The following is a 19,340-nucleotide window of genomic DNA, read 5'->3' on the forward strand; positions in this document are numbered from 1 at the left end:
CAGATCTAGGATGTGTTGTTTAAGTGTTCCCTTTATTTTTTTGAGCAGTATATATAGCCCTTGGATGCAAGATCAATCCACTTTAACTGAAAGAACACGTCTAAACTGAATGAATAACTATTATAACATTTAACTACTAGAAATGCACAAGGCAAAGTACGGTACATACAACTGTAAGTAAAATCTTTACAAAAACTCAGGAAAATGCTTTTCTTTATCCAATACAACAAACATACTTGTTGAAATGTGTGTAATATGTTCAATATGTACATTCCATGAGAATCACAGAGTAGCTGTGATTATGTAAATCAGCCGTGCAGTGGGGGGGCTCCAGGGCCAAGTTTGTGAAACCCTGGGGTACATGACAAATTATGAGGTTCGAAAGCCTCCATTTCATGTGAAACTTTTTATAATTTGATAAAAGCACAGATGCATTCACCAGACACTGCTCAAACACTATGCCAGTTTTACAGTTCATAACGTTGGGGGCAATTGTGCTCCGTTGATTAGTGCTTGGCACTAGCAACACCAGGTGTGGGTTTAATACCCATATGGGCCATATATGCTGAACATATCTGCTTACTGTACAGAGAGTGGTTTGGATATAAAAAAAGGGGTCTGCTGCTGAATGCCCAAATATATATATTCTCTATTCCGCACCACATCATGTCATCTTGCTGTTGATGGCCGGGTTCTGTCCACACCAGTACAGTTTATCCTCCCCTCTCTTCTTCCTCCACTGACACATCAACAGCATCTTAAAGGTCTTCTGAAAAGTCTTATTACACAACGCATAGCACATGGGGTTAATGGTGCTGTTGACATAACAGAGCCAGTAGCCCAGGTGCCAGAGAGACACAGGGATACAGTCAGAACAAAAAGTGGAGATGAGCACCATGATGTTGTACGGCGTCCATGTTAGGATGAAGGCCAGGAGGATGGCACTGAGGGTCTGGGCAGCCTTCTTCTCCTTGATGAGGACCATCCTCTTCCTCTTGGTGATCTGGCTCTTCAGGACGGGGTCCAAGGGCTTGGTGGTGGTTGTGGTGGTGGTGGAGGATGATGGAGAGGACTTCTGGTGGTGGTTCTGTCCTCCTGTCTGGTCAGACTCAGAGAGACACGGAGGGGCTGTTTTAGGGTCTGTGTTGGGTTTCTTGTCATTCTGAGGGCTGCTAGTATCCTTCGAGACCGGTTTGAATTTGTAGGAGATTCCCTTCTTGCTGGAGGTTTTCGGAGGTGGGGTGGCGGTCGGAAAGTACTCGCTTTCTTCATCATCACCATAACCAGCGGGCGCCTGTCCGTTTTCAGTCTGACCTTGACCTTTGGACGACCCCTGGGAAGTTGCAGCGGAAATAGGATGATGAGTCTCCTCGTCAGATGAGGTGTAGCTGTTGAAGGATATGACCTGGTCGGCCCGGGCCCAGGCCAACTCGTCCGACCGGGTCGTGGTCTTGGTGACGTTACTCTGATTGGACGAGGACCACGAGGCCTGGTTCCTTCTGTCCCTCCTGTCGTTGCTGGAGCTGAAACAGGACCGTAACAGAACTGTTTTCTGGGGTTTATTAACAGTCTCTGGGTGACCAGATGTGGTGAGGCCCTGCAGCTCAGCCAGGTCCTTGGTGCGTTTCTCTGTCTCCTTGTAGATCTTACAGTAGAGGAAGGTCATGATGGAGACAGGGATGTAGAACGCAGCGATGGCGGTGCCGAATGTGATCACCGGCTCGGAGAAGAACTGGATCTGGCACTGGTCTGCCGGGACCGTCCGACTTCCGACAAAGTACTGCCAGCACAGGATAGGCGGTGCCCAGAGGACAAACGACACTAGCCACGCTAGACCAATCATAATCGCAGCCCTCTTCGGCGTCCTCTTGGCCCTATAGGTCAACGGTCTTGTGATGGAGAAGTACCTGTCGAAACTGATGACTAACAAGTTCATAACGGAGGCATTACTGGCCACGTAATCCATGGCTAACCAGAGGTCACAGGCTAGGTTCCCTAAGGACCAATAGCCCATTAGGATGTATGAGGTGTATAAGTTCATGGACAGGACTCCTATTATGAGGTCAGCGAAGGCTAAACTGAGAAGGTAGTAGTTGTTGACTGTCTTTAGTTGACTGTTGACCTTGAACGACAGCATCACCAGAACATTGCCGACAACTGTTATCAGGCTGACGATGGCTGATACGGTTGCTATGGTGATGACCTCCCATAGGTTGTGTGGGACAGGCTGAATGTCTGATGTGTTGCTTTCGAACGTGGAGTTTTGGATCTGGAGGTCCTTGACGTCCATTTTGAGTGGCTGTCTCTTTATGTTACAGTGAAGTGATAGATAGGGAATTGTCTCTCTGTGGTTCCATTATTATTTCCCCTGAAAGAAACAAAAATCAAGGATAAGACACTCTATATCTTGGTGTATCTTTCAAAAATCAGTTTATGCTTTTTGACTTAAAAAAAAAAAGAAATCATATGTAATTTGTTGTTTGATAAATGTTCATCACTGAAGTTTTCTATTTGGTTTATAATTATTTAAACAATTTGTCATTCATGTTTTTCATATCTTGTAATTTTGAAGTCATTCAATGATTAATCATTGTCAGGCAGAAACAATGACCCGAGGTGGAGGTGATAGCGGGACCTCGAGTGGTGAGCACAGGGTCCGGGGAAGAGGACGATACGGAACAGGAAGGGGCAAAGGGGACCATTATTGAGGCCGAGGGTGTGCGGCTGTCCACCTGCCATATTTGGAAGGGTGAGGAGTTGGCTAAACTTATCACACTCAAATAGCAGTTGTTGTTGCGATTTCGATAATCAGTTTATTAGCTAGCTAGTTGACATGTTGAACATCTCAGGAAAGTCTTAAAATTGGCTAGTTATCGATCACGTTTTCAAGTGAAAAACACGTCATTGGAAGTCAGTCATTGCATGTGTGCAATGTTGTTGGTGTTGCTATGCACAGCGCATGCCGAATGGCCAGTGTGGGACACTTCTCACCTCGCCAAGGATGTAAACATATTGAGTATTTTTTAAACACATTTCATCAATATCAATGCCCTCATTCAACATAATTTTCACATATGGATAAAGTTGGAGACAGCCTTCAACTGTAAGCTTGAGAGAAGTCCAAAAAATATTATAGATGTACAACTCAGTCAAATCTTTGAAATTGTTACTTGTTGCGTTTATATTTTTGTTCAGTGTAGTATTAAACATGTCTATTGCAAATTGAGTTACAAAACCATGATGCATCTGCAAAAATCAACTATCAATCTGAAGACAAAAGATGTCATGTTTTTGGCAAAGTATCTTACTTTAAAAACATTTTACATTTTTGCCTGAATTGTGTACATTTTCACCCCAAAATTCTCAGGTCATTTTATACAATTTTATTAGAGAAAAATTGCATTTATTTGAATTAAACTAAAAAAAATGTTGCTGTAGTTTGTCCATAAATCATACAAACTAGTTGAATTTGCTTATATGGTTTCAGAATGAGGTTCTTATTCTGATCAAAAAACATAATTATAATTATGAAAAATATAATTATAATTATGAAATAGTTAAGTACAGATCCTAATCTCAGTCATCCACTTCGTGAAAAAATGACACTTTGTTTGGGGGGGGTCAAATGTCAGTTTCATGACCCAGGTAAGGAATGCATGACGTTTTCCTTTTAAATGACCTAGCCAGTGTGGTCCTGACAACAGATTCAGCTTTTTCCGGACTGAGAAAGTCATTCAGAATATTCTTGCTGGTATTACAAGCTTGAGCTTTGATGAACAGTGCTGTCAGTCCGCCTGTCAGTTAGGCTAGTCTTACAACTCGTGATAGTTTCAGAAGACATGTCTTTCTCTGTCCTTATGTAGCCTATCCAGAACCGAGTAAATGTGTCAGATACTTAGCTAGACTTTTTCTTGTTTTGCCTTGGAAAGGCATATCATATTCCTTAGTAACAGCACTAGATTGGCTCATGCTTGAAGAATGAGAGGTAGGCGTACTATATAAGATGGGCATTGGCCATTGCTCACCAATTCTAAATACTGGCACTATCTAGAGAAGCAGTGATTCACTGACGTAGCATAGCCTGAACATTGTAGCCGAATTCAACTCCCTGAGATCACAAGAAGGACACAGCAGTTGCACACCATTACATATTTATCCTTTTGTTTTGGGGTGAAAGAGTATATTCTGTTGAAAGTATAATTACACATCATGTAAATTACAAAGCCATTATTGACCTCTGTTAGCAAACCTGAAACCTTTTTACTAACTAATAGCTGGTTAACTCAGACCTATTATTAGGAAGAGTTCCTTATCTCAAGCCTGCCTGGTTGAATATAAAAAAGCTATCCCTCAAACTAGAATACTAAACATTTAGGACGCTAGAGAGAGAGAGGTACTAGGGCTGGAGCAATGCTCTGATAAGGCCTCTGTGTGGAGTTCTCTCACGTCACCCCGCTCCTCCGCACACTCCACTGGCTTCCAACTGAAGCTCGCATCTGCTACAAGACCATGGTGCTTGCCTACGGAGCTGTGAGGGGAACGGCATCTCCGTACCTTCAGGCTCTGATCAGTCCCTACACCCAAACAAGGGCACTGCGTTCATCCACCTCTGGCCTGCTGGCCCCCCTACCTCTGCGGAAGCACAGTTCCTGCTCAGCCCAGTCAAAACTGTTTGCTGCTCTGGCACCCCAATGGTGGAACAAGCTCCCTCACGACGCCAGGACAGCGGAGTCAATCACCACCTTCCGGAGACACCTGAAACCCCACCTCTTTAAGGAATACCTGGGATAGGATAAAGTAATCCTTCTAACCCCCCCCCCCCAAAAAAAGATATAGATGTACTATTGTAAAGTGGTTGTTCCACTGGATATCATAAGGTGAATGTACCAATTTGTAAGTCGCTCTGGATAAGAGTGTCTGCTAAATTACGTAAATGTAAATGTAAATGAAGGTTAGGCAGACTTAATTAAGTGATTTTATAACACAATTTCTTTCTCTACCTCCTGCTCCCTCCTACCCCAGCATATCTCTCTATCCTTTCTACCTGTTCCATTTGCATTTCTCTCCCTCTATCTCCCTGACCCTTTCTCACCCTCTCAGTGTCAGAGGGTTACTGTAGTGATGTGGCTTGGTGGCCCCAGTGCTTAATTTGAAACGGATCTTGCTGGAACAGGATTCGTCACCTCTCAGTTTTTTGGACTGTTTCATTCCGGAACCTATTTACCAGGAACCAGTACCTCTCGTGGTATGAAACATCATTTTCACTGTTTGCCATGTAAATTCATAATTCAAGTTGCCTCCTCTTTAATTCTCCTGCCCCCTAAAAAAAAGGGTAGCCTAATGTGAAAACGTAGAACACTGTAGCCTAGAGATCAGTTGCTGTGTGCCTGTATCTCTCACAGAACAAGAATGAGATTCACTTTCTATGATCTCTTTCCCTCTCTCTGCTCTGATAGTGATGAGCCTGCAACTCTCATCTCACCATAGTTGTACTTTGTCATTTATTTCCTGATAGAATCATAGCCATGGGAGGGGTCTTGGTGGGGATGCAGCCCCGTTGATAAATGAAAATACATTTGCCAAAGTTATAGAGTTATATTTCTTTTCAGAAATAAATTAAATAATTAATAATACTACACCAGGAGTAGCCAATAATTTGGCCACAGAGGATCAATATTTTTTTTTTAAATAGCCTAGCTGTGGATTGTGTGTAGTCCAATCACAAGGCATGCCTATAGTCGAGAACGCGTGGCAAATCTGTCAGTGAACAGAATGCAGCCAAAAAAAGGCCTTTTGCAATATTTCAAATACAATTGTGGGATAGCACAGGTTGGAAAGCAAATGTCTCCTGCTGAAACAAAAATACTTGTCTTTAGGCTACGAAAATATTTTATCAATTTCCAAATAGCCCTATTGAGCGAACAGCATTGTTTTTACAAATGAAAACGAAAGAGAGAGGCTTTTGGCACCAGCACATCGGCCATCGCCGGTGAGTGAGCTGCGCATCATTGGGTGAGTCATTGAAACTGTAAAGATTTTTTTGGACTTTAATTTCCTCTTCATATTCTACAATAGGTGTCTCCTCCACACCCCTAGGCTATTGACGGATTCAATACAAGGTCGATATTAATGATATCACATTCTCAGTTTGTCAGTGTCAAGGTAGCCTGACATTTCTACTGTATTAAAAAATGATTCTGCTAAAGTCTCCAGTCATGTAAAATTACATAGAATTGCATAAAATGTGTTTACAAAAGACCCAATTTTTCCCAGACGCGAGGCGGCAATTTTTTTTATGCATCTCTACTCTAGGCTAGACCACGATGCAAATGTTAAGATATGCATGCAATGTTTTATTATAAAAGTGATTTTCCGGTATCTCAGAACTCCCCAGGTCACCTCCCTCTCACACTCACTTTTTGTTCTGGCACATCCCGATTTACAAATTAAGAACTGAGTGGCCCCTCTCTCCTCTCAGTGGGTTACTGTGGTGATGTGTTGGCCTGGTGGCCCCTTCTCTCCTCTCAGAGAGTTACTGTGGTGACGTGTTGGCCTGGTGGCCCCCACTCTCCTCTCAGAGGATTACTGTGGTGATGTGTTGGCCTGGTGGCCCCTTCTCTCCTCTCAGAGAGTTACTGTGGTGACGTGTTGGCCTGGTGGCCCCCACTCTCCTCTCAGAGGATTACTGTGGTGACGTGTTGGCCTGGTGGCCCCTTCTCCTCTCTGAGGGTTACTGTGGTGACGTGTTGGCCTGGTGGCCCCTTCTCTCCTCTCAGAGGATTACTGTGGTGACGTGTTGGCCTGGTGGCCCCTTCTCTCCTCTTAGAGGGTTACTGTGGTGACGTGTTGGCCTGGTGGCCCCCTCTCTCCTCTCAGAGGGTTACTGTGGTGACGTGTTGGCCTGGTGGCCCCCTCTCTCCTCTTAGAGGGTTACTGTGGTGACGTGTTGGCCTGGTGGCCCCCTCTCTCCTCTCAGAGAGTTACTGTGGTGACGTGTTGGCCTGGTGGCCCCTTCTTTCCTCTCTGAGGGTTACTGTGGTGACGTGTTGGCCTGGTGGCCCCTTCTCTCCTCTCTGAGGGTTACTGTGGTGACGTGTTGGCCTGGTGGCCCCTCTCTCCTCTCAGAGGGTTACTGTGGTGACGTGTTGGCCTGGTGGCCCCTTCTCTCCTCTCAGAGGGTTACTGTGGTGACGTGTTGGCCTGGTGGCCCCTTCTCTCCTCTCAGAGGGTTACTGTGGTGACGTGTTGGCCTGGTGGCCCCTCTCTCCTCTCAGAGAGTTACTGTGGTGACGTGTTGGCCTGGTGGCCCCTCTCTCCTCTCAGAGGGTTACTGTGGTGACGTGTTGGCCTGGTGGCCCCTTCTCTCCTCTCAGATGGTTACTGTGGTGACATGTTGGCCTGGTGGCCCCTTCTCTCCTCTCAGAGGATTACTGTGTTGGCCTGGTGGCCCCTCTCTCCTCTCAGAGAGTTACTGTGGTGACGTGTTGGCCTGGTGACCCCTTCTCTCCTCTCTGAGGGTTACTGTGGTGACGTGTTGGCCTGGTGGCCCCTCTCTCCTCTCTGAGGGTTACTGTGGTGACGTGTTGGCCTGGTGGCCCCTTCTTTCCTCTCTGAGGGTTACTGTGGTGACGTGTTGGCCTGGTGACCCCTTCTCTCCTCTCTGAGGGTTACTGTGGAGACGTGTTGGCCTGGTGGCCCCTTCTCTCCTCTCAGAGGATTACTGTGTTGGCCTGGTGGCCCCTCTCTCCTCTCAGAGAGTTACTGTGGTGACGTGTTGGCCTGGTGACCCCTTCTCTCCTCTCTGAGGGTTACTGTGGTGACGTGTTGGCCTGGTGGCCCCTCTCTCCTCTCTGAGGGTTACTGTGGTGACGTGTTGGCCTGGTGGCCCCTTCTTTCCTCTCTGAGGGTTACTGTGGTGACGTGTTGGCCTGGTGACCCCTTCTCTCCTCTCTGAGGGTTACTGTGGAGACGTGTTGGCCTGGTGGCCCCTTCTTTCCTCTCTGAGGGTTACTGTGGTGACGTGTTGGCCTGGTGACCCCTTCTCTCCTCTCTGAGGGTTACTGTGGAGACGTGTTGGCCTGGTGGCCCCTTCTTTCCTCTCTGAGGGTTACTGTGGTGACGTGTTGGCCTGGTGGCCCTTCTCTCCTCTCTGAGGGTTACTGTGGTGACGTGTTGGCCTGGTGGCCCCTCTCTCCTCTCAGAGGGTTACTGTGGTGACGTGTTGGCCTGATGGCCCCTCTCTCCGTGTTTTGCCTACACTGAAAGATTAGTCACTGTAGAGAAGAGAGAGGAGCAGCAGTCCACAGCTCTCCAGAGGACTCTTCGTGGGCGGAAATGTGTTTAGGAGACGCTTTTCTGGGCAATTAGTGTATCCATGAAATCAGGAATTGTGTCCACATAATGAGCCCCCCCCCCCCTTTCGCACTCTCTTTTTCTCATTCTCTCTCTGCTCTTTTTGTATTTCTCACTCTCTCTCCTCCCCTCTCCCAACCCCCACCCTTTCTCTCTATGTCTCCCCCCCTCCCCCCCTTGACTGGTGCCTGCTCTGTAGCAGCTTTAGCTGTGTGGTCATGCTGTATCCTAACCTGACTGTTGTAAATTCGAGGCGTTGTGTTGGAGTATCCACTTGTGTTTGTTATGCCGGGAAAACAGGACAAATCGTGACGATCTGGAGGCCGGTAGGTCACATCACATCAGACTCCTCCAACTCTCATAGCTTGCACACAACTTTTCACTATGTTCACTAAGTAGCCTACACATTTGTAAAAAAATAAATACCTAAAAAAAACATCAGCATTTTTTTATGTAAGAGGAAAATGAGAATATAGGGACCTAGCAAGGCAGCATGTACAATATGTCTGACTGATCCAGACTGCCAGAATATGTAGCTTAATGTCTGACTACGAAGCTACATTTGTATTTGTTTGAACCTTTTATTTAACTAGGTAAGTCAGTTAAGAACAAATTCTTATTTACAATTACAGCCTACCCCAGCCAAACCCGGACGATGCTGGGCCAATTGTGCGCCGCCCAATTACAGCAGGGTGTGTTGCAGCCTGGATTCGAACCAGGGACTATAGTGACTCCTCTTGGACTGAGATCCACTGCTCCTTGACACACTGCTCGCTTGAATTGGAATTTCAGTTTAGGTGAAATCCTGAATTGAAATGGGAATGGACCCCATACCGGGTAGCTATTTTTCTCTGGCTTTGTGCTCAGCTGTGGGTCAAGGAAAATAGAGGTGAGCCTCTGTTATCTTACTTTAACTATGTAAGAATGTTACTGTGACTTTACAATGACTTTACACTAATCATCATGCATCTAGCAGCACGAGGACAAGAAGCATGACTTCATACAGGACAATCTACAAATGTCAGGAATGTCAGGGGCGGCAGGTAGCCTAGGGGTTAGAGTGTTGGGCCAGTAACTGAAAGGTTTCCGGATCGAATTCTCGAGCTGTCAAGGTAAAAATGTGTCGTTCTGCCCTTGAACAAGGCAGTTTAACCCACTGTTCCCTGGTAGGTTATCATTGCAAATAAGAATATGTTCTTAACTGACTTGCCTAATTAAATAAAGGTTAAATTAAATAAAATGTCTACGATATTAGCTTTAAAGCTGCAACAACAACAAAAATTCTCAGCCCCATGTCAAAATGTGTAGAATTGCAGGAAATTAGTTTGGCAATGGCAAAATGTTCTCTCCGATGCCAAGAGGTGGGCCTTGAAAATGTTCCTTCCAAGGGCCCGAGACTTGCTTCGTCCGGCCATGCACTGCCAAAGTCATAGTAAAACTCATTGTTTGCTATTTTTATATCGCTCGAGTTATAAATGGGTCCCGGAGGAATTTGCTATCACAAAAGGGGTCCTCAAACCCGAAAAGTTTGAGAGTTCCCTTACACAATAGGAAGATAAAATGAAAGAACTTCTAGATCGAGGTTTAAAACTTAAACTAATTCCCCAGAACAACTCTGTCATCCACATCTGCTGTGAAATCAACTGTAACCAGGGGACTGCTTGACTTTTATCAGTTCTAGACCTTCATTAAAATAACCCTCTCCTGTTCAAAGCTCTTATGCAATACACAGTCATCTAAAGTGGAACATCGTACAGTAGGTGAAACTATCAGAACATAAGTCTTAGTTGGAGTTTTATTTCCTGTTGTAGGCCTATACAGAGGCCTGAGTCATACGTAAAGCATGTGATGATCAAATCAAATTGTATTAGTCACATGCGCCGAATACAACAGTGAAATGCTTACTTACAAGCCCCTAACCAGCAATGCAGTAAGAATAAGAAGTAAATGTAACAAGTAATTAAAGAGCAGCAGTAAAATAACAATAGTGAGACTATATACAGGGGGGTACCGGTAAAGAGTCAATGTGCGGGGGCACCGGATAGTCGAGGAAATTGAGGTAATATGTACATGTAGGTAGAGTTATTAAAGTGACTATGCATAGATGATAACAACAGAGAGTAGCAGTGGTGTAAAAGGGTGTGGGGGGAAATGTAAAAAGTCCTGGTAGCCATTTGATTAGATGTTCAGGAGTCTTATGGCTTGGGGGTAGAAGCTGTTTAGAAGCCTCTTGGACCTAGACTTGGTGCTCCGGTACCGTTGCCGTGCGGTAGCAGAGAGAACAGTCTGACTAGGGTGACTGTAGTCTTTGACAATTTTTAGGGCCTTCCTCTGACACCACCTGGTATAGAGGTCCTGGATGGCAGGAAGCTTTGCCCCAGTGATGTACTGGGCCGTACGCACTACCCTCTGTAGTGCCTTGCAGTCGGAGGGCTGAGTAGTTGCCATACCAGGCAGTGAAGCAATCAGTCAGGATGCTCTCGATGGTGCAGATGTAGAACCTTTTGAGGATCTGAGGACCCATGCCAAATCTTTTCAGTCTCCTGAGGGGGGAATAGCCGTCTTCACGACTGTCTTGGTGTGCTTGGACCATGTTAGTTTGTTGGTGAATTGGACACCAAGGAAGCTCTCAACCTGCTCCACCCCATGAGAATGGGGGCGTGCTCGGTCCTCTTTTTCCTGTAGTCCACAAGCATCTCCTTTGTTTTGATCACGTTGAAGGAGAGGTTGTTGTCCTGGCACCACACGGCCAGGTCTCTGACCGCCTCCCTATAGGCTGTCTCGTCGTTGTCAGTGATCAGGCCTACCACTGTTGTGTCATCTGCAAACTTAATGATGGTGTTGGAATCATGCCTGGCCGTGCAGTCATGAGTGAACAGAGAGTACAGGAGGGGACTGAGCAGGCACCCCTGAGGGGCCCCTGTATTGAGGGTCAGTGTGGCAGATGTGTTGTTACCTACCCTTACCACCTGGGGGTTGCCCGTCAGGAAGTCCAGGATCCAGTTGCAGAGGGAGGTGTTTAGTCCCAGGGTCCTTAGCTCATTGATGAGCTTTGGGGGCACTATGGTGTTGAACACTGAGCTGTAGTCAATGAATAGCATTCTCACATAGGTGTTCCTTTTGTCCAGGTGGGAAAGGGCAGTGTGGAGTGCAATAGAGATTGCATCATCTGTGGATCTGTTGGGGCGGTATGCAAATTGGAGTGGGTATAGGGTTTCTGGGATAATGGTGTTGATGTGGCCATGACCAGCCTTTCAAAGCACTTCATGGCTACAGATGTGAGTGCTACAGGTCGGTAGTCATTTAGGCAGGTTACATTAGTATTCTTGGGCACAGGGACTATAGTGGTCTGCTTAAAACATGTTGGTATTACAAACTCGGACAGGGAGAGGTTGAACATGTCATTGAAGACACTTGCCAGTTGGTCAGCGCATGCTTGCAGTACACGTCCTGGTAATTTGTCTGGCCCTGCGGCCTTGCCCTGCGGCCCTTTCTGGGAAGGGGGTTCCGCTAGTGGAACACCTGGCCTACAGCCAGTGAAATTGCAGGGCGCCAAATTCAAACAACAGAAATCTCATAATTAAAATTCCTCAAACATACAAGTATTATACACCATTTTAAAGATAAACCTCTTGTTAATCCAACCACAGTGTCCGATTTCGAAAAGGCTTTACGGTGAAACCCCCTTCCCAGAAAGCTTAATCACTTACCTTTGATGATCTTCATCTGATGACACTCCCAGGTCTCTATGTTAGACAATAAATGTTTGTTTTGTTCGATAAAGTTCAACTTTATTTCCAAATACCTCCTTTTTGTTCACGTGCTTAGTCCAGTAATCCAAATGCACAAAGCGCAGGCACAAAGTCTAGACGAAAAGTCAAAAAAGTTCCATTTGAGTTCGTAGAAACATGTCAAACGATGTTTCTAATCAATCCTTAGGGTGTTTTTATCATAAATATTCAATAATGTTTCAACCGGACAATACTGTTTTCATTAGAAAGGAAAGGGAACGGAGCTTGCGCTCACGGCCACGCACATGACTAAACTAAAGTCTTTCACCTGGGCCATCTGCTTAGAGTGCTCTTATGCTCTCCCCTTTCACAACAGAAGCCTGAAACCTTAGGAAGTGCAATCTGACCCCACAGACACTGGATATTCAATAGGCATTCACTTGAAAACTACAAACCTCAGAATTCCCACTTCCTGGTTGGATTTTTCTCAGGTTTTCACCTGCCATATGAGTTCTGTTATACTCACAGACATTATTTTAACAGTTTTGGAAACTTTTGAGTGTTTTCTATCCAAATCTACTAACTATATGCATATTCTAGCTTCTGGGCCTGAGTAACATGCCGTTTACTCTGGGCACGCTTTTCATCCAAACTTCCCAATGCTGCCCCCTATTCCTAAAGAGTTAAAGGTCTTACTCACATCGGCTGCGGAGAGCGTGATCACACAGTCTTCCGGAACAGCTGGTGCTCTCATGCATATTTCAGTGTTATTTGCCTCGAAGCGAGCATAGAAGTAGTTTAGCTCGTTTGGTAGGCTCGTGTCACTGGGCAGTTCTCGGCTGTGCTTCCCTTTGTGTTTGCAAGGCCTGCCACATCCGACAAGCATCAGAGCCGGTGTAGTAGGATTCGATCTTAGTCCTGTATTGATGCTTTGCCTGTTTGATGGTTCGTCGGAGGGCATAGCGGGATTTCTTATAAGCTTCCAGGTTAGAGTCCCACTCCTTGAAAGCGGCAGCTCTGGCCTTTAGCTCAGTGCGGATGTTGCCTGTAATCCATGGCTTCTGGTTGGGGTATGTACGTACGGTCACTGTGGGGACAATGTCATTGATGCACTTATTGATGAAGCCAATGGCTGATGTGGTGTACTCCTCAATGCCATCGGAGGAATCCTGGAATATAGTCCAGTCTGTGCTAGCAAAAGAGTCCTGTAGCTTAGCATCTGCTTCATCTGACCACTTTTTTATTGATCGAGTCACTGGTGCTTCCTGCTTAAATTTTTGCTTGAAAGAAGGAATCAGGAGGATAGAATTATGGTCAGATTTGCCAAATGGAGGGTGATGGAGAGCTTTGTATGCGTCTCTGTGTGTGGAGTAAAGGTGGTCTGGAGTTTTTTCCCTCTGGTCTTACTCAAACTGGTTAAAGGAAAAAAAGGATTCTGACAGTTCGTGGTGAGTAATCGCAGTTCTGATTTCCAGAAGTTATTTTCGGTCATAAGAGATGGTAGCAGCAACATTATGTACAAAATAAGTTTAAAAAAAGTTACAAACAACGCAAAGAAACACAATTGGATAGGAACACGTAAAACGTCAGCCTTCTTCTCCATCTTAACTCAGTCGGTGGTGATGATGATGATATTCTGAATATACATTTTACATTTACATTTTAGTCATTTAGCAGACGCTCTTATCCAGAGCGACTTACAGTAGTGAATGCATACATTTCATACATTTTTTTCTGTGCTGGCCCCCCGTGGGAATCGAACCCACAACCCTGGCGTTGCAAACACCATGCTCTACCAACTGAGCTAACTGGATGGAAAGAGTCTGGCGTTCTAGAGGAAATGGGCATAATATCCACTTCAAGGTTGAACCTTTGTGTGGTCGAAAATCTTAGATTCTCTATTGAATAGAATGTTTTTGTGAATGCAGTGCACACGTTACTGTCTGCAAGGATAACTTCCCCAAGTCTTGTCATTGTGCTAGTCTGGAGTGACAAGAAAAACGTATAAGACTTAGATATTGATTTATCTGAATTAAAGTCATCATGTCAATGTATTGAGTTCAACAGATGAATAGCTCAATAGCTTCTGGCCAGGCTGATGTAGGCTTAACAGTCTAATTGTGTCCATCCTCATCTCTATCAGATTTGTTTGTTCATACGCACCACAATGCACTTGTTCCTGGGCTATTTAAACTCTTTAGCACCTTGCCTCATCTGTAATACCGTATGCACGGAAGCACAGACAGACACACACAGACAGACACACACACCTCATCGGTCTATCTGTATACATTAACACTGAGGATCAATTGAAAGCCCTGCAGGCAGCAGCACTACTAATGGAGGATCCATCAGTGATCTATCATAGTGAGTTAATCTGTCTGTCTGTGTGTGTGTGCGTGCCGTGCGTGATTACATTAGGTCTTTGATGATTCACAAGAATGATTCACATAACATAACAAGATTGACAATCACTACCAGGACATGTTCTCTTGCTTAACCAAGATTGATCTGAATTTCAATCCCCAAACATTTAAACAATTTAAACAATCCCCAAACGACAGTAATGTTGGCCTATAGCCTACTTTTTAGCGTTGTAATTATGAACGCTTGGTTACACTTCAATAGCAGTGTGTGGAGAGAGAAGACAGATCAATTACGTCGATCATTGGTCTGCTAAAAGATGGAAATAGAGCTAGTCTAGGCTAATTACACTGAGTTATATTGAATGTGTCCGGATTTAGACTGAGACACCAGGACACTCCAGGTTGAGGTTGACCATGCTAAAGGAGCTAGTTCTTAGTTGAGTCGAGGCTGTCGCAACAGCTAGTTCTTGGTTGAGTCGAGGCTGTCGCAACAGCTAGTTCTTAGTTGAGTCGAGGCTGTCGCAACAGCTAGTTCTTGGTTGAGTCGAGACTGTCGCAACAGCTAGTTCTTGGTTGAGTCGAGACTGTCGCAACAGCTAGTTCTTGGTTGAGTCGAGACTGTCGCAACAGAGTTCTTGGTTGAGTCGAGGCTGTCGCAACAGCTAGTTCTTAGTTGAGTCGAGGCTGTCGCAACAGCTAGTTCTTGGTTGAGTCGAGACTGTCGCAACAGATAGTTCTTGGTTGAGTCGAGGCTGTCGCAACAGATAGTTCTTGGTTGAGTCGAGGCTGTCGCAACAGATAGTTCTTGGTTGAGTCGTCGAGGCTGTCGCAACAGCCAGTTCTTGGTTGAGTCGTCGAGGCTGTCGCAACAGCTAGTTCTTGGTTGAGTCGTCGAGGCTGTCGCAACAGCTAGTTCTTGGTTGAGTCGTCGAGGCTGTCGCAACAGCTAGTTCTTGGTTAAGTCATCGAGGCTGTCGCAACAGCTAGTTCTTGGTTGAGTCGTCGAGGCTGTCGCAACAGATAGTTCTTGGTTGAGTCGTCGAGGCTGTCGCAACAGATAGTTCTTGGTTGAGTCGAGGCTGTCGCAACAGCTAGTTCTTGGTTGAGTTGAGGCTGTCGCAACAGCTAGTTCTTGGTTGAGTCGAGGCTGTTGCAACAGCTAGTTCTTGGTTGAGTCGAGGCTGTCACAACAGCTAGTTCTTGGTTGAGTCGAGGCTGTCGCAACAGCCTGTTCTTGGTTGAGTCGAGGCTGTCGCAACAGCTAGTTCTTGGTTGAGTCGTCGAGTCTGTCGCAACAGCTAGTCTCGACAATGACAGTGTTTCCCCTATGTTTATTTAGCAGCGGTGAGCCTCCAGTCTTCTTAGGTATGACGCTACAAGCTTGCCACACCTGTATTTGGGGAGTTTCCCCCATTCTTCTCAGCAGATCCTCTCAAGCTCTGTCAGGTTGGATGGGGAGTGTTGCTGCACAGCTTTTTTCAGGTCTCTCCAGAGATATTCGATCAGGTTCATGTCCGGGCTCTGGCTGGGCTACTCAAGGGCAGTCATAGACTTCTACGGTGTCTTGGCTGTGTGCTTACGGTGCCTTTTACTGAAAGTGGCTTCCTTCTGGCCACTCTACCATAAAGGCCTGATTGGTGGAATGCTGCAGAGATGATTGTCCTCCTTGAAGGTTCTCCCATCTCCACAGAGGAACTCTGGAGCTCTGTCAGAGTGACCATCGGGTACTTGTTCACTTCCCTGACCAAGTTCCTTCTCCCCCGATTGCTCTGTTTGGCCGGGTGGCCAGCTCTAGGAAGAGTCTAAAACGACTTTAACCAGATATGAAGTATGTAGAACAGATAATGGGGCAATATTTATTTTTTAAGATGCGCTATGCAGCAATCGCTCCGCCATTTCCTGGTTGCTGAAACTCTAATAGTTCCCCTAATTTCAGTTTATGCGACAAAACAGTTGGTTTAGTTTAGAGAATCATTGTACCATCTAAACTGCTGTGAAATATATTTTTCATAACCAAACATGTTATATTTTCAGCTGTTTGAAGCTGGTGTACAAAAATAAAAGTAAAAGATGCAAAAAACGAAACATAAGAACAGGAAGCATAGAAATGGAGCACATAGAACAGATCTATCGCTTCTTAGACTTGCTTTCAATGAGAATGACAGAGTTATAACAGACATTTCTAAGTGAAAATGCTCAGGTCACCCAAAGTGATATATTTCATCTTTTAAATAAGATCATCTTTGAGAACTAACAAATCACCTAAATAAAAAAACTAGACAGTCAGGAAGATTGAAAAGTTAAAACAATAGCATGGGGCTCCCATTGATTTTGTTATAATGTTTTGAGTCGCTCCGATAGCATAAGAACATGATGGTTGCCATGGCAAAATGTGTAGAATTGCAGGAAATTAGCTTTAAAAACAACAAAAATGTTGTCTCCGCGGCCATTGACCATGCCCAGTACCACACACCCCTCCCCCCACACGCTAACACTGCTGAAAACAAATTCCCTAGGGGAAATACTGCAATGAACCGTGAGCGGTGAGTCTGTAACGACGAGTCTCCAACTGCCTCTGTGTGGCTGTATGTCTCTCTCCATTGTTTTAAAGATGCTTCCTCTTTAGAAACTCACCTCTTTAAACCTTTGTCATTTAGAGGTTGAGGCAAGTTAAACGCCTATCAGACTTCAAAACACGTGCGCACAGCAGCGTTGTAGAATATTGGACTGTTGTCTTTCATACTTTTCAAATTTTCAGAGCAGCTCTAGCTATTTCTCCAACCGTCTGGTGGGAATGTGATGAAACAAGTCACATCCACTAGATTCCTCTGAGTTCTAATAGATGACAAGTTATCCTGGAAAGATCATATTCAATGGGTCTGTAGCAAAGTGATACAATCTGTTGGTATCTTAATAAAGACCAGTGTTTTGGTTCATCAGGCTTGCTTCCTAACTTTATACTATAGCTTAATGTACCCATATCTCGTTTACTGTACTACTCATACTCATACCTCCCAGACAGTTTACCTAAACCCTTCAATGGATTCTTCCAGATGAATTCTGAAATACGTCTATATAACACGAGACACTGCGATAACCTTCAGCCTCCCCTCTGCCGCACCTCACATTGTCAATTCTCTATCAGATACAGAGGTATCATACTCTGGAATTCTTACCTTCACTTTGGATTCCCGAGTGGCGCAGTGGTCTAAGGCACTGCATCTCAGTGCTAGAGGTGTCACTACAGATCCTGGTTCGAATCCAGGCTGTATCACAACCGGCTGTGTTTGGAAGTCCCATAGGACAGTGCACAATGGGGTCGTTAGGGTTTGTTTGGGGTAGGCCGTCATTGTAAATAAGAACGTGTTCTTAACTGCCTTGCCTAGTTAAATAAAGGTAATTATTTTTGTTACCAAAACCTCCTCATCGCTCAATATCTTCAAGCGAAGCCTGATGAACCAAACTACCCAATAATCCCCTCCATGAAGACTGGGGGGTCAGCCCGATGAACCAAACTACCCAATAATCCCCTCCATGAAGACTGGGGGGTCAGCCCGATGAACCAAACTGCCCAATAATCCCCTCCATGAAGACTGGGGGGTCAGCCCGATGAACCAAACTATCCAATAATCCCCTCCATGAAGACTGGGGGGTCAGCCTGTTTTGTCTTTCACTTATTTTCTTTGCTGTGAATAAATAAAACCTAACTGTCAACACATTCAAATGAATAGAGGGCGCGGAGCCGCTTTGGTTGGGAATTCTGGTAGGTGTGCGCTCGGGCTGTGCGTCCCCCCACGGATGGTGGTTTTAGAGCCGCATAGCTATGTCACAATGGGATGCCGTACTATCGCTTCTCAGTGTCTGTGGACTCCGAATTACGCTTAGGCTCTTAGCGTTTAGGAGCACAATCAGGCATAGGCTGCATAAAGGAGAGGAGGGCATACCCATAAAAATATAATTGTATCTCTTCTAATTATATAGGTAACCTATAGCTTACTTTTTATGAATTTTTTGGGTTTTTCTCAGAAAAAAATATAAGTGTAAGTTGTGCAATATCAAATATTTATCAGTCAGAGAAGTATAAGCCAATCTACCTCATCATGGGATCTAATTCAGGATAAAGTCATCTAATATTGACTAATTCTTCTCATATATGGCTTTTTATTATACCAGAGCAATTCACTGTTTAGATCAAACACTAGCAGCAGGCATATTATAGCTGAGCAATTCCCTTGTTCAGTGTTTCATTTCCTGAGTCATTAAATGATGTGAAAGACAGGCTACTCACAGCTGATATCTCAGTCGTCTCCCAGATATGGTGTCTCTCCAGCACCAGAAGGACTTCCACACAGTCACTCTCCTCTTCAATATGATGTTAGCTAATCCTTTACCTCTCCTCCAGGTGAGCTTTCTGTCTCTCTCTCTCCTTGTTTATCTCGCTGTTCCTCTCTCTCTCTTAATGCCTTCACTGCTTCCTTTCTCTCCTCCTTTCTCCCTCTCTCTACCCTTCCTTTCTCCCTTTCAATTCCTATGTCTCCCTCCTCTTCCTCACCCTCTCTCTCCCTTTCCTTTTCAATCTCTTTCTCTAAGTATTAGTCTCTTTTTCTCTTTGTCTTCCTCGTACTCCACTCCAAACCAGGTCAGAATGACCCCAGTAGAAAGGTAAAGGTATTCACTCTCACCTCATCCCTATCAGGTATTCAGTGTTCAGTGACTCCACTATTTCAAAGCAGCATGACCTGTTTACAGTACCTCCAGTCTGTAAGTGACAGACAGTCTCTCAGAGCCCACTCTGAATGGAGGCAGAGCGGTTCTCTTCCCTAGTGGCCAGTAGAAGAACTTCCCCAGTTGTAGCTGTGACATCCTCCTTTACCGCAGAGAGCAGGGAGAT

General features: G+C 45.2%; 1 protein-coding gene across 1 annotated transcript; it reads right to left on the reverse strand.

Moving 5' to 3' along the window:
• Window positions 1–389: 389 nt before the first annotated feature.
• Window positions 390–2,311, reverse strand: LOC106571100 (muscarinic acetylcholine receptor M5-like). Its single transcript, XM_014143770.2, has one exon. The coding sequence runs from the start codon at window positions 2,288–2,290 to the stop codon at window positions 665–667; it is 1,626 nt and encodes a 541-aa protein (XP_013999245.1). The 5' UTR covers window positions 2,291–2,311; the 3' UTR covers window positions 390–664.
• Window positions 2,312–19,340: the final 17,029 nt, after the last annotated feature.

Source organism: Salmo salar, chromosome ssa15 (assembly GCF_905237065.1).
Source record: "Salmo salar chromosome ssa15, Ssal_v3.1, whole genome shotgun sequence".
Taxonomy (NCBI): domain Eukaryota; kingdom Metazoa; phylum Chordata; class Actinopteri; order Salmoniformes; family Salmonidae; genus Salmo; species Salmo salar.

Excerpts from the sequence above, each read along its gene's own strand:
- LOC106571100 (XM_014143770.2), bottom strand. The coding sequence starts at position 2,290 with ATGGACGTCAAGGACCTCCAGATCCAAAACTCCACGTTCGAAAGCAAC.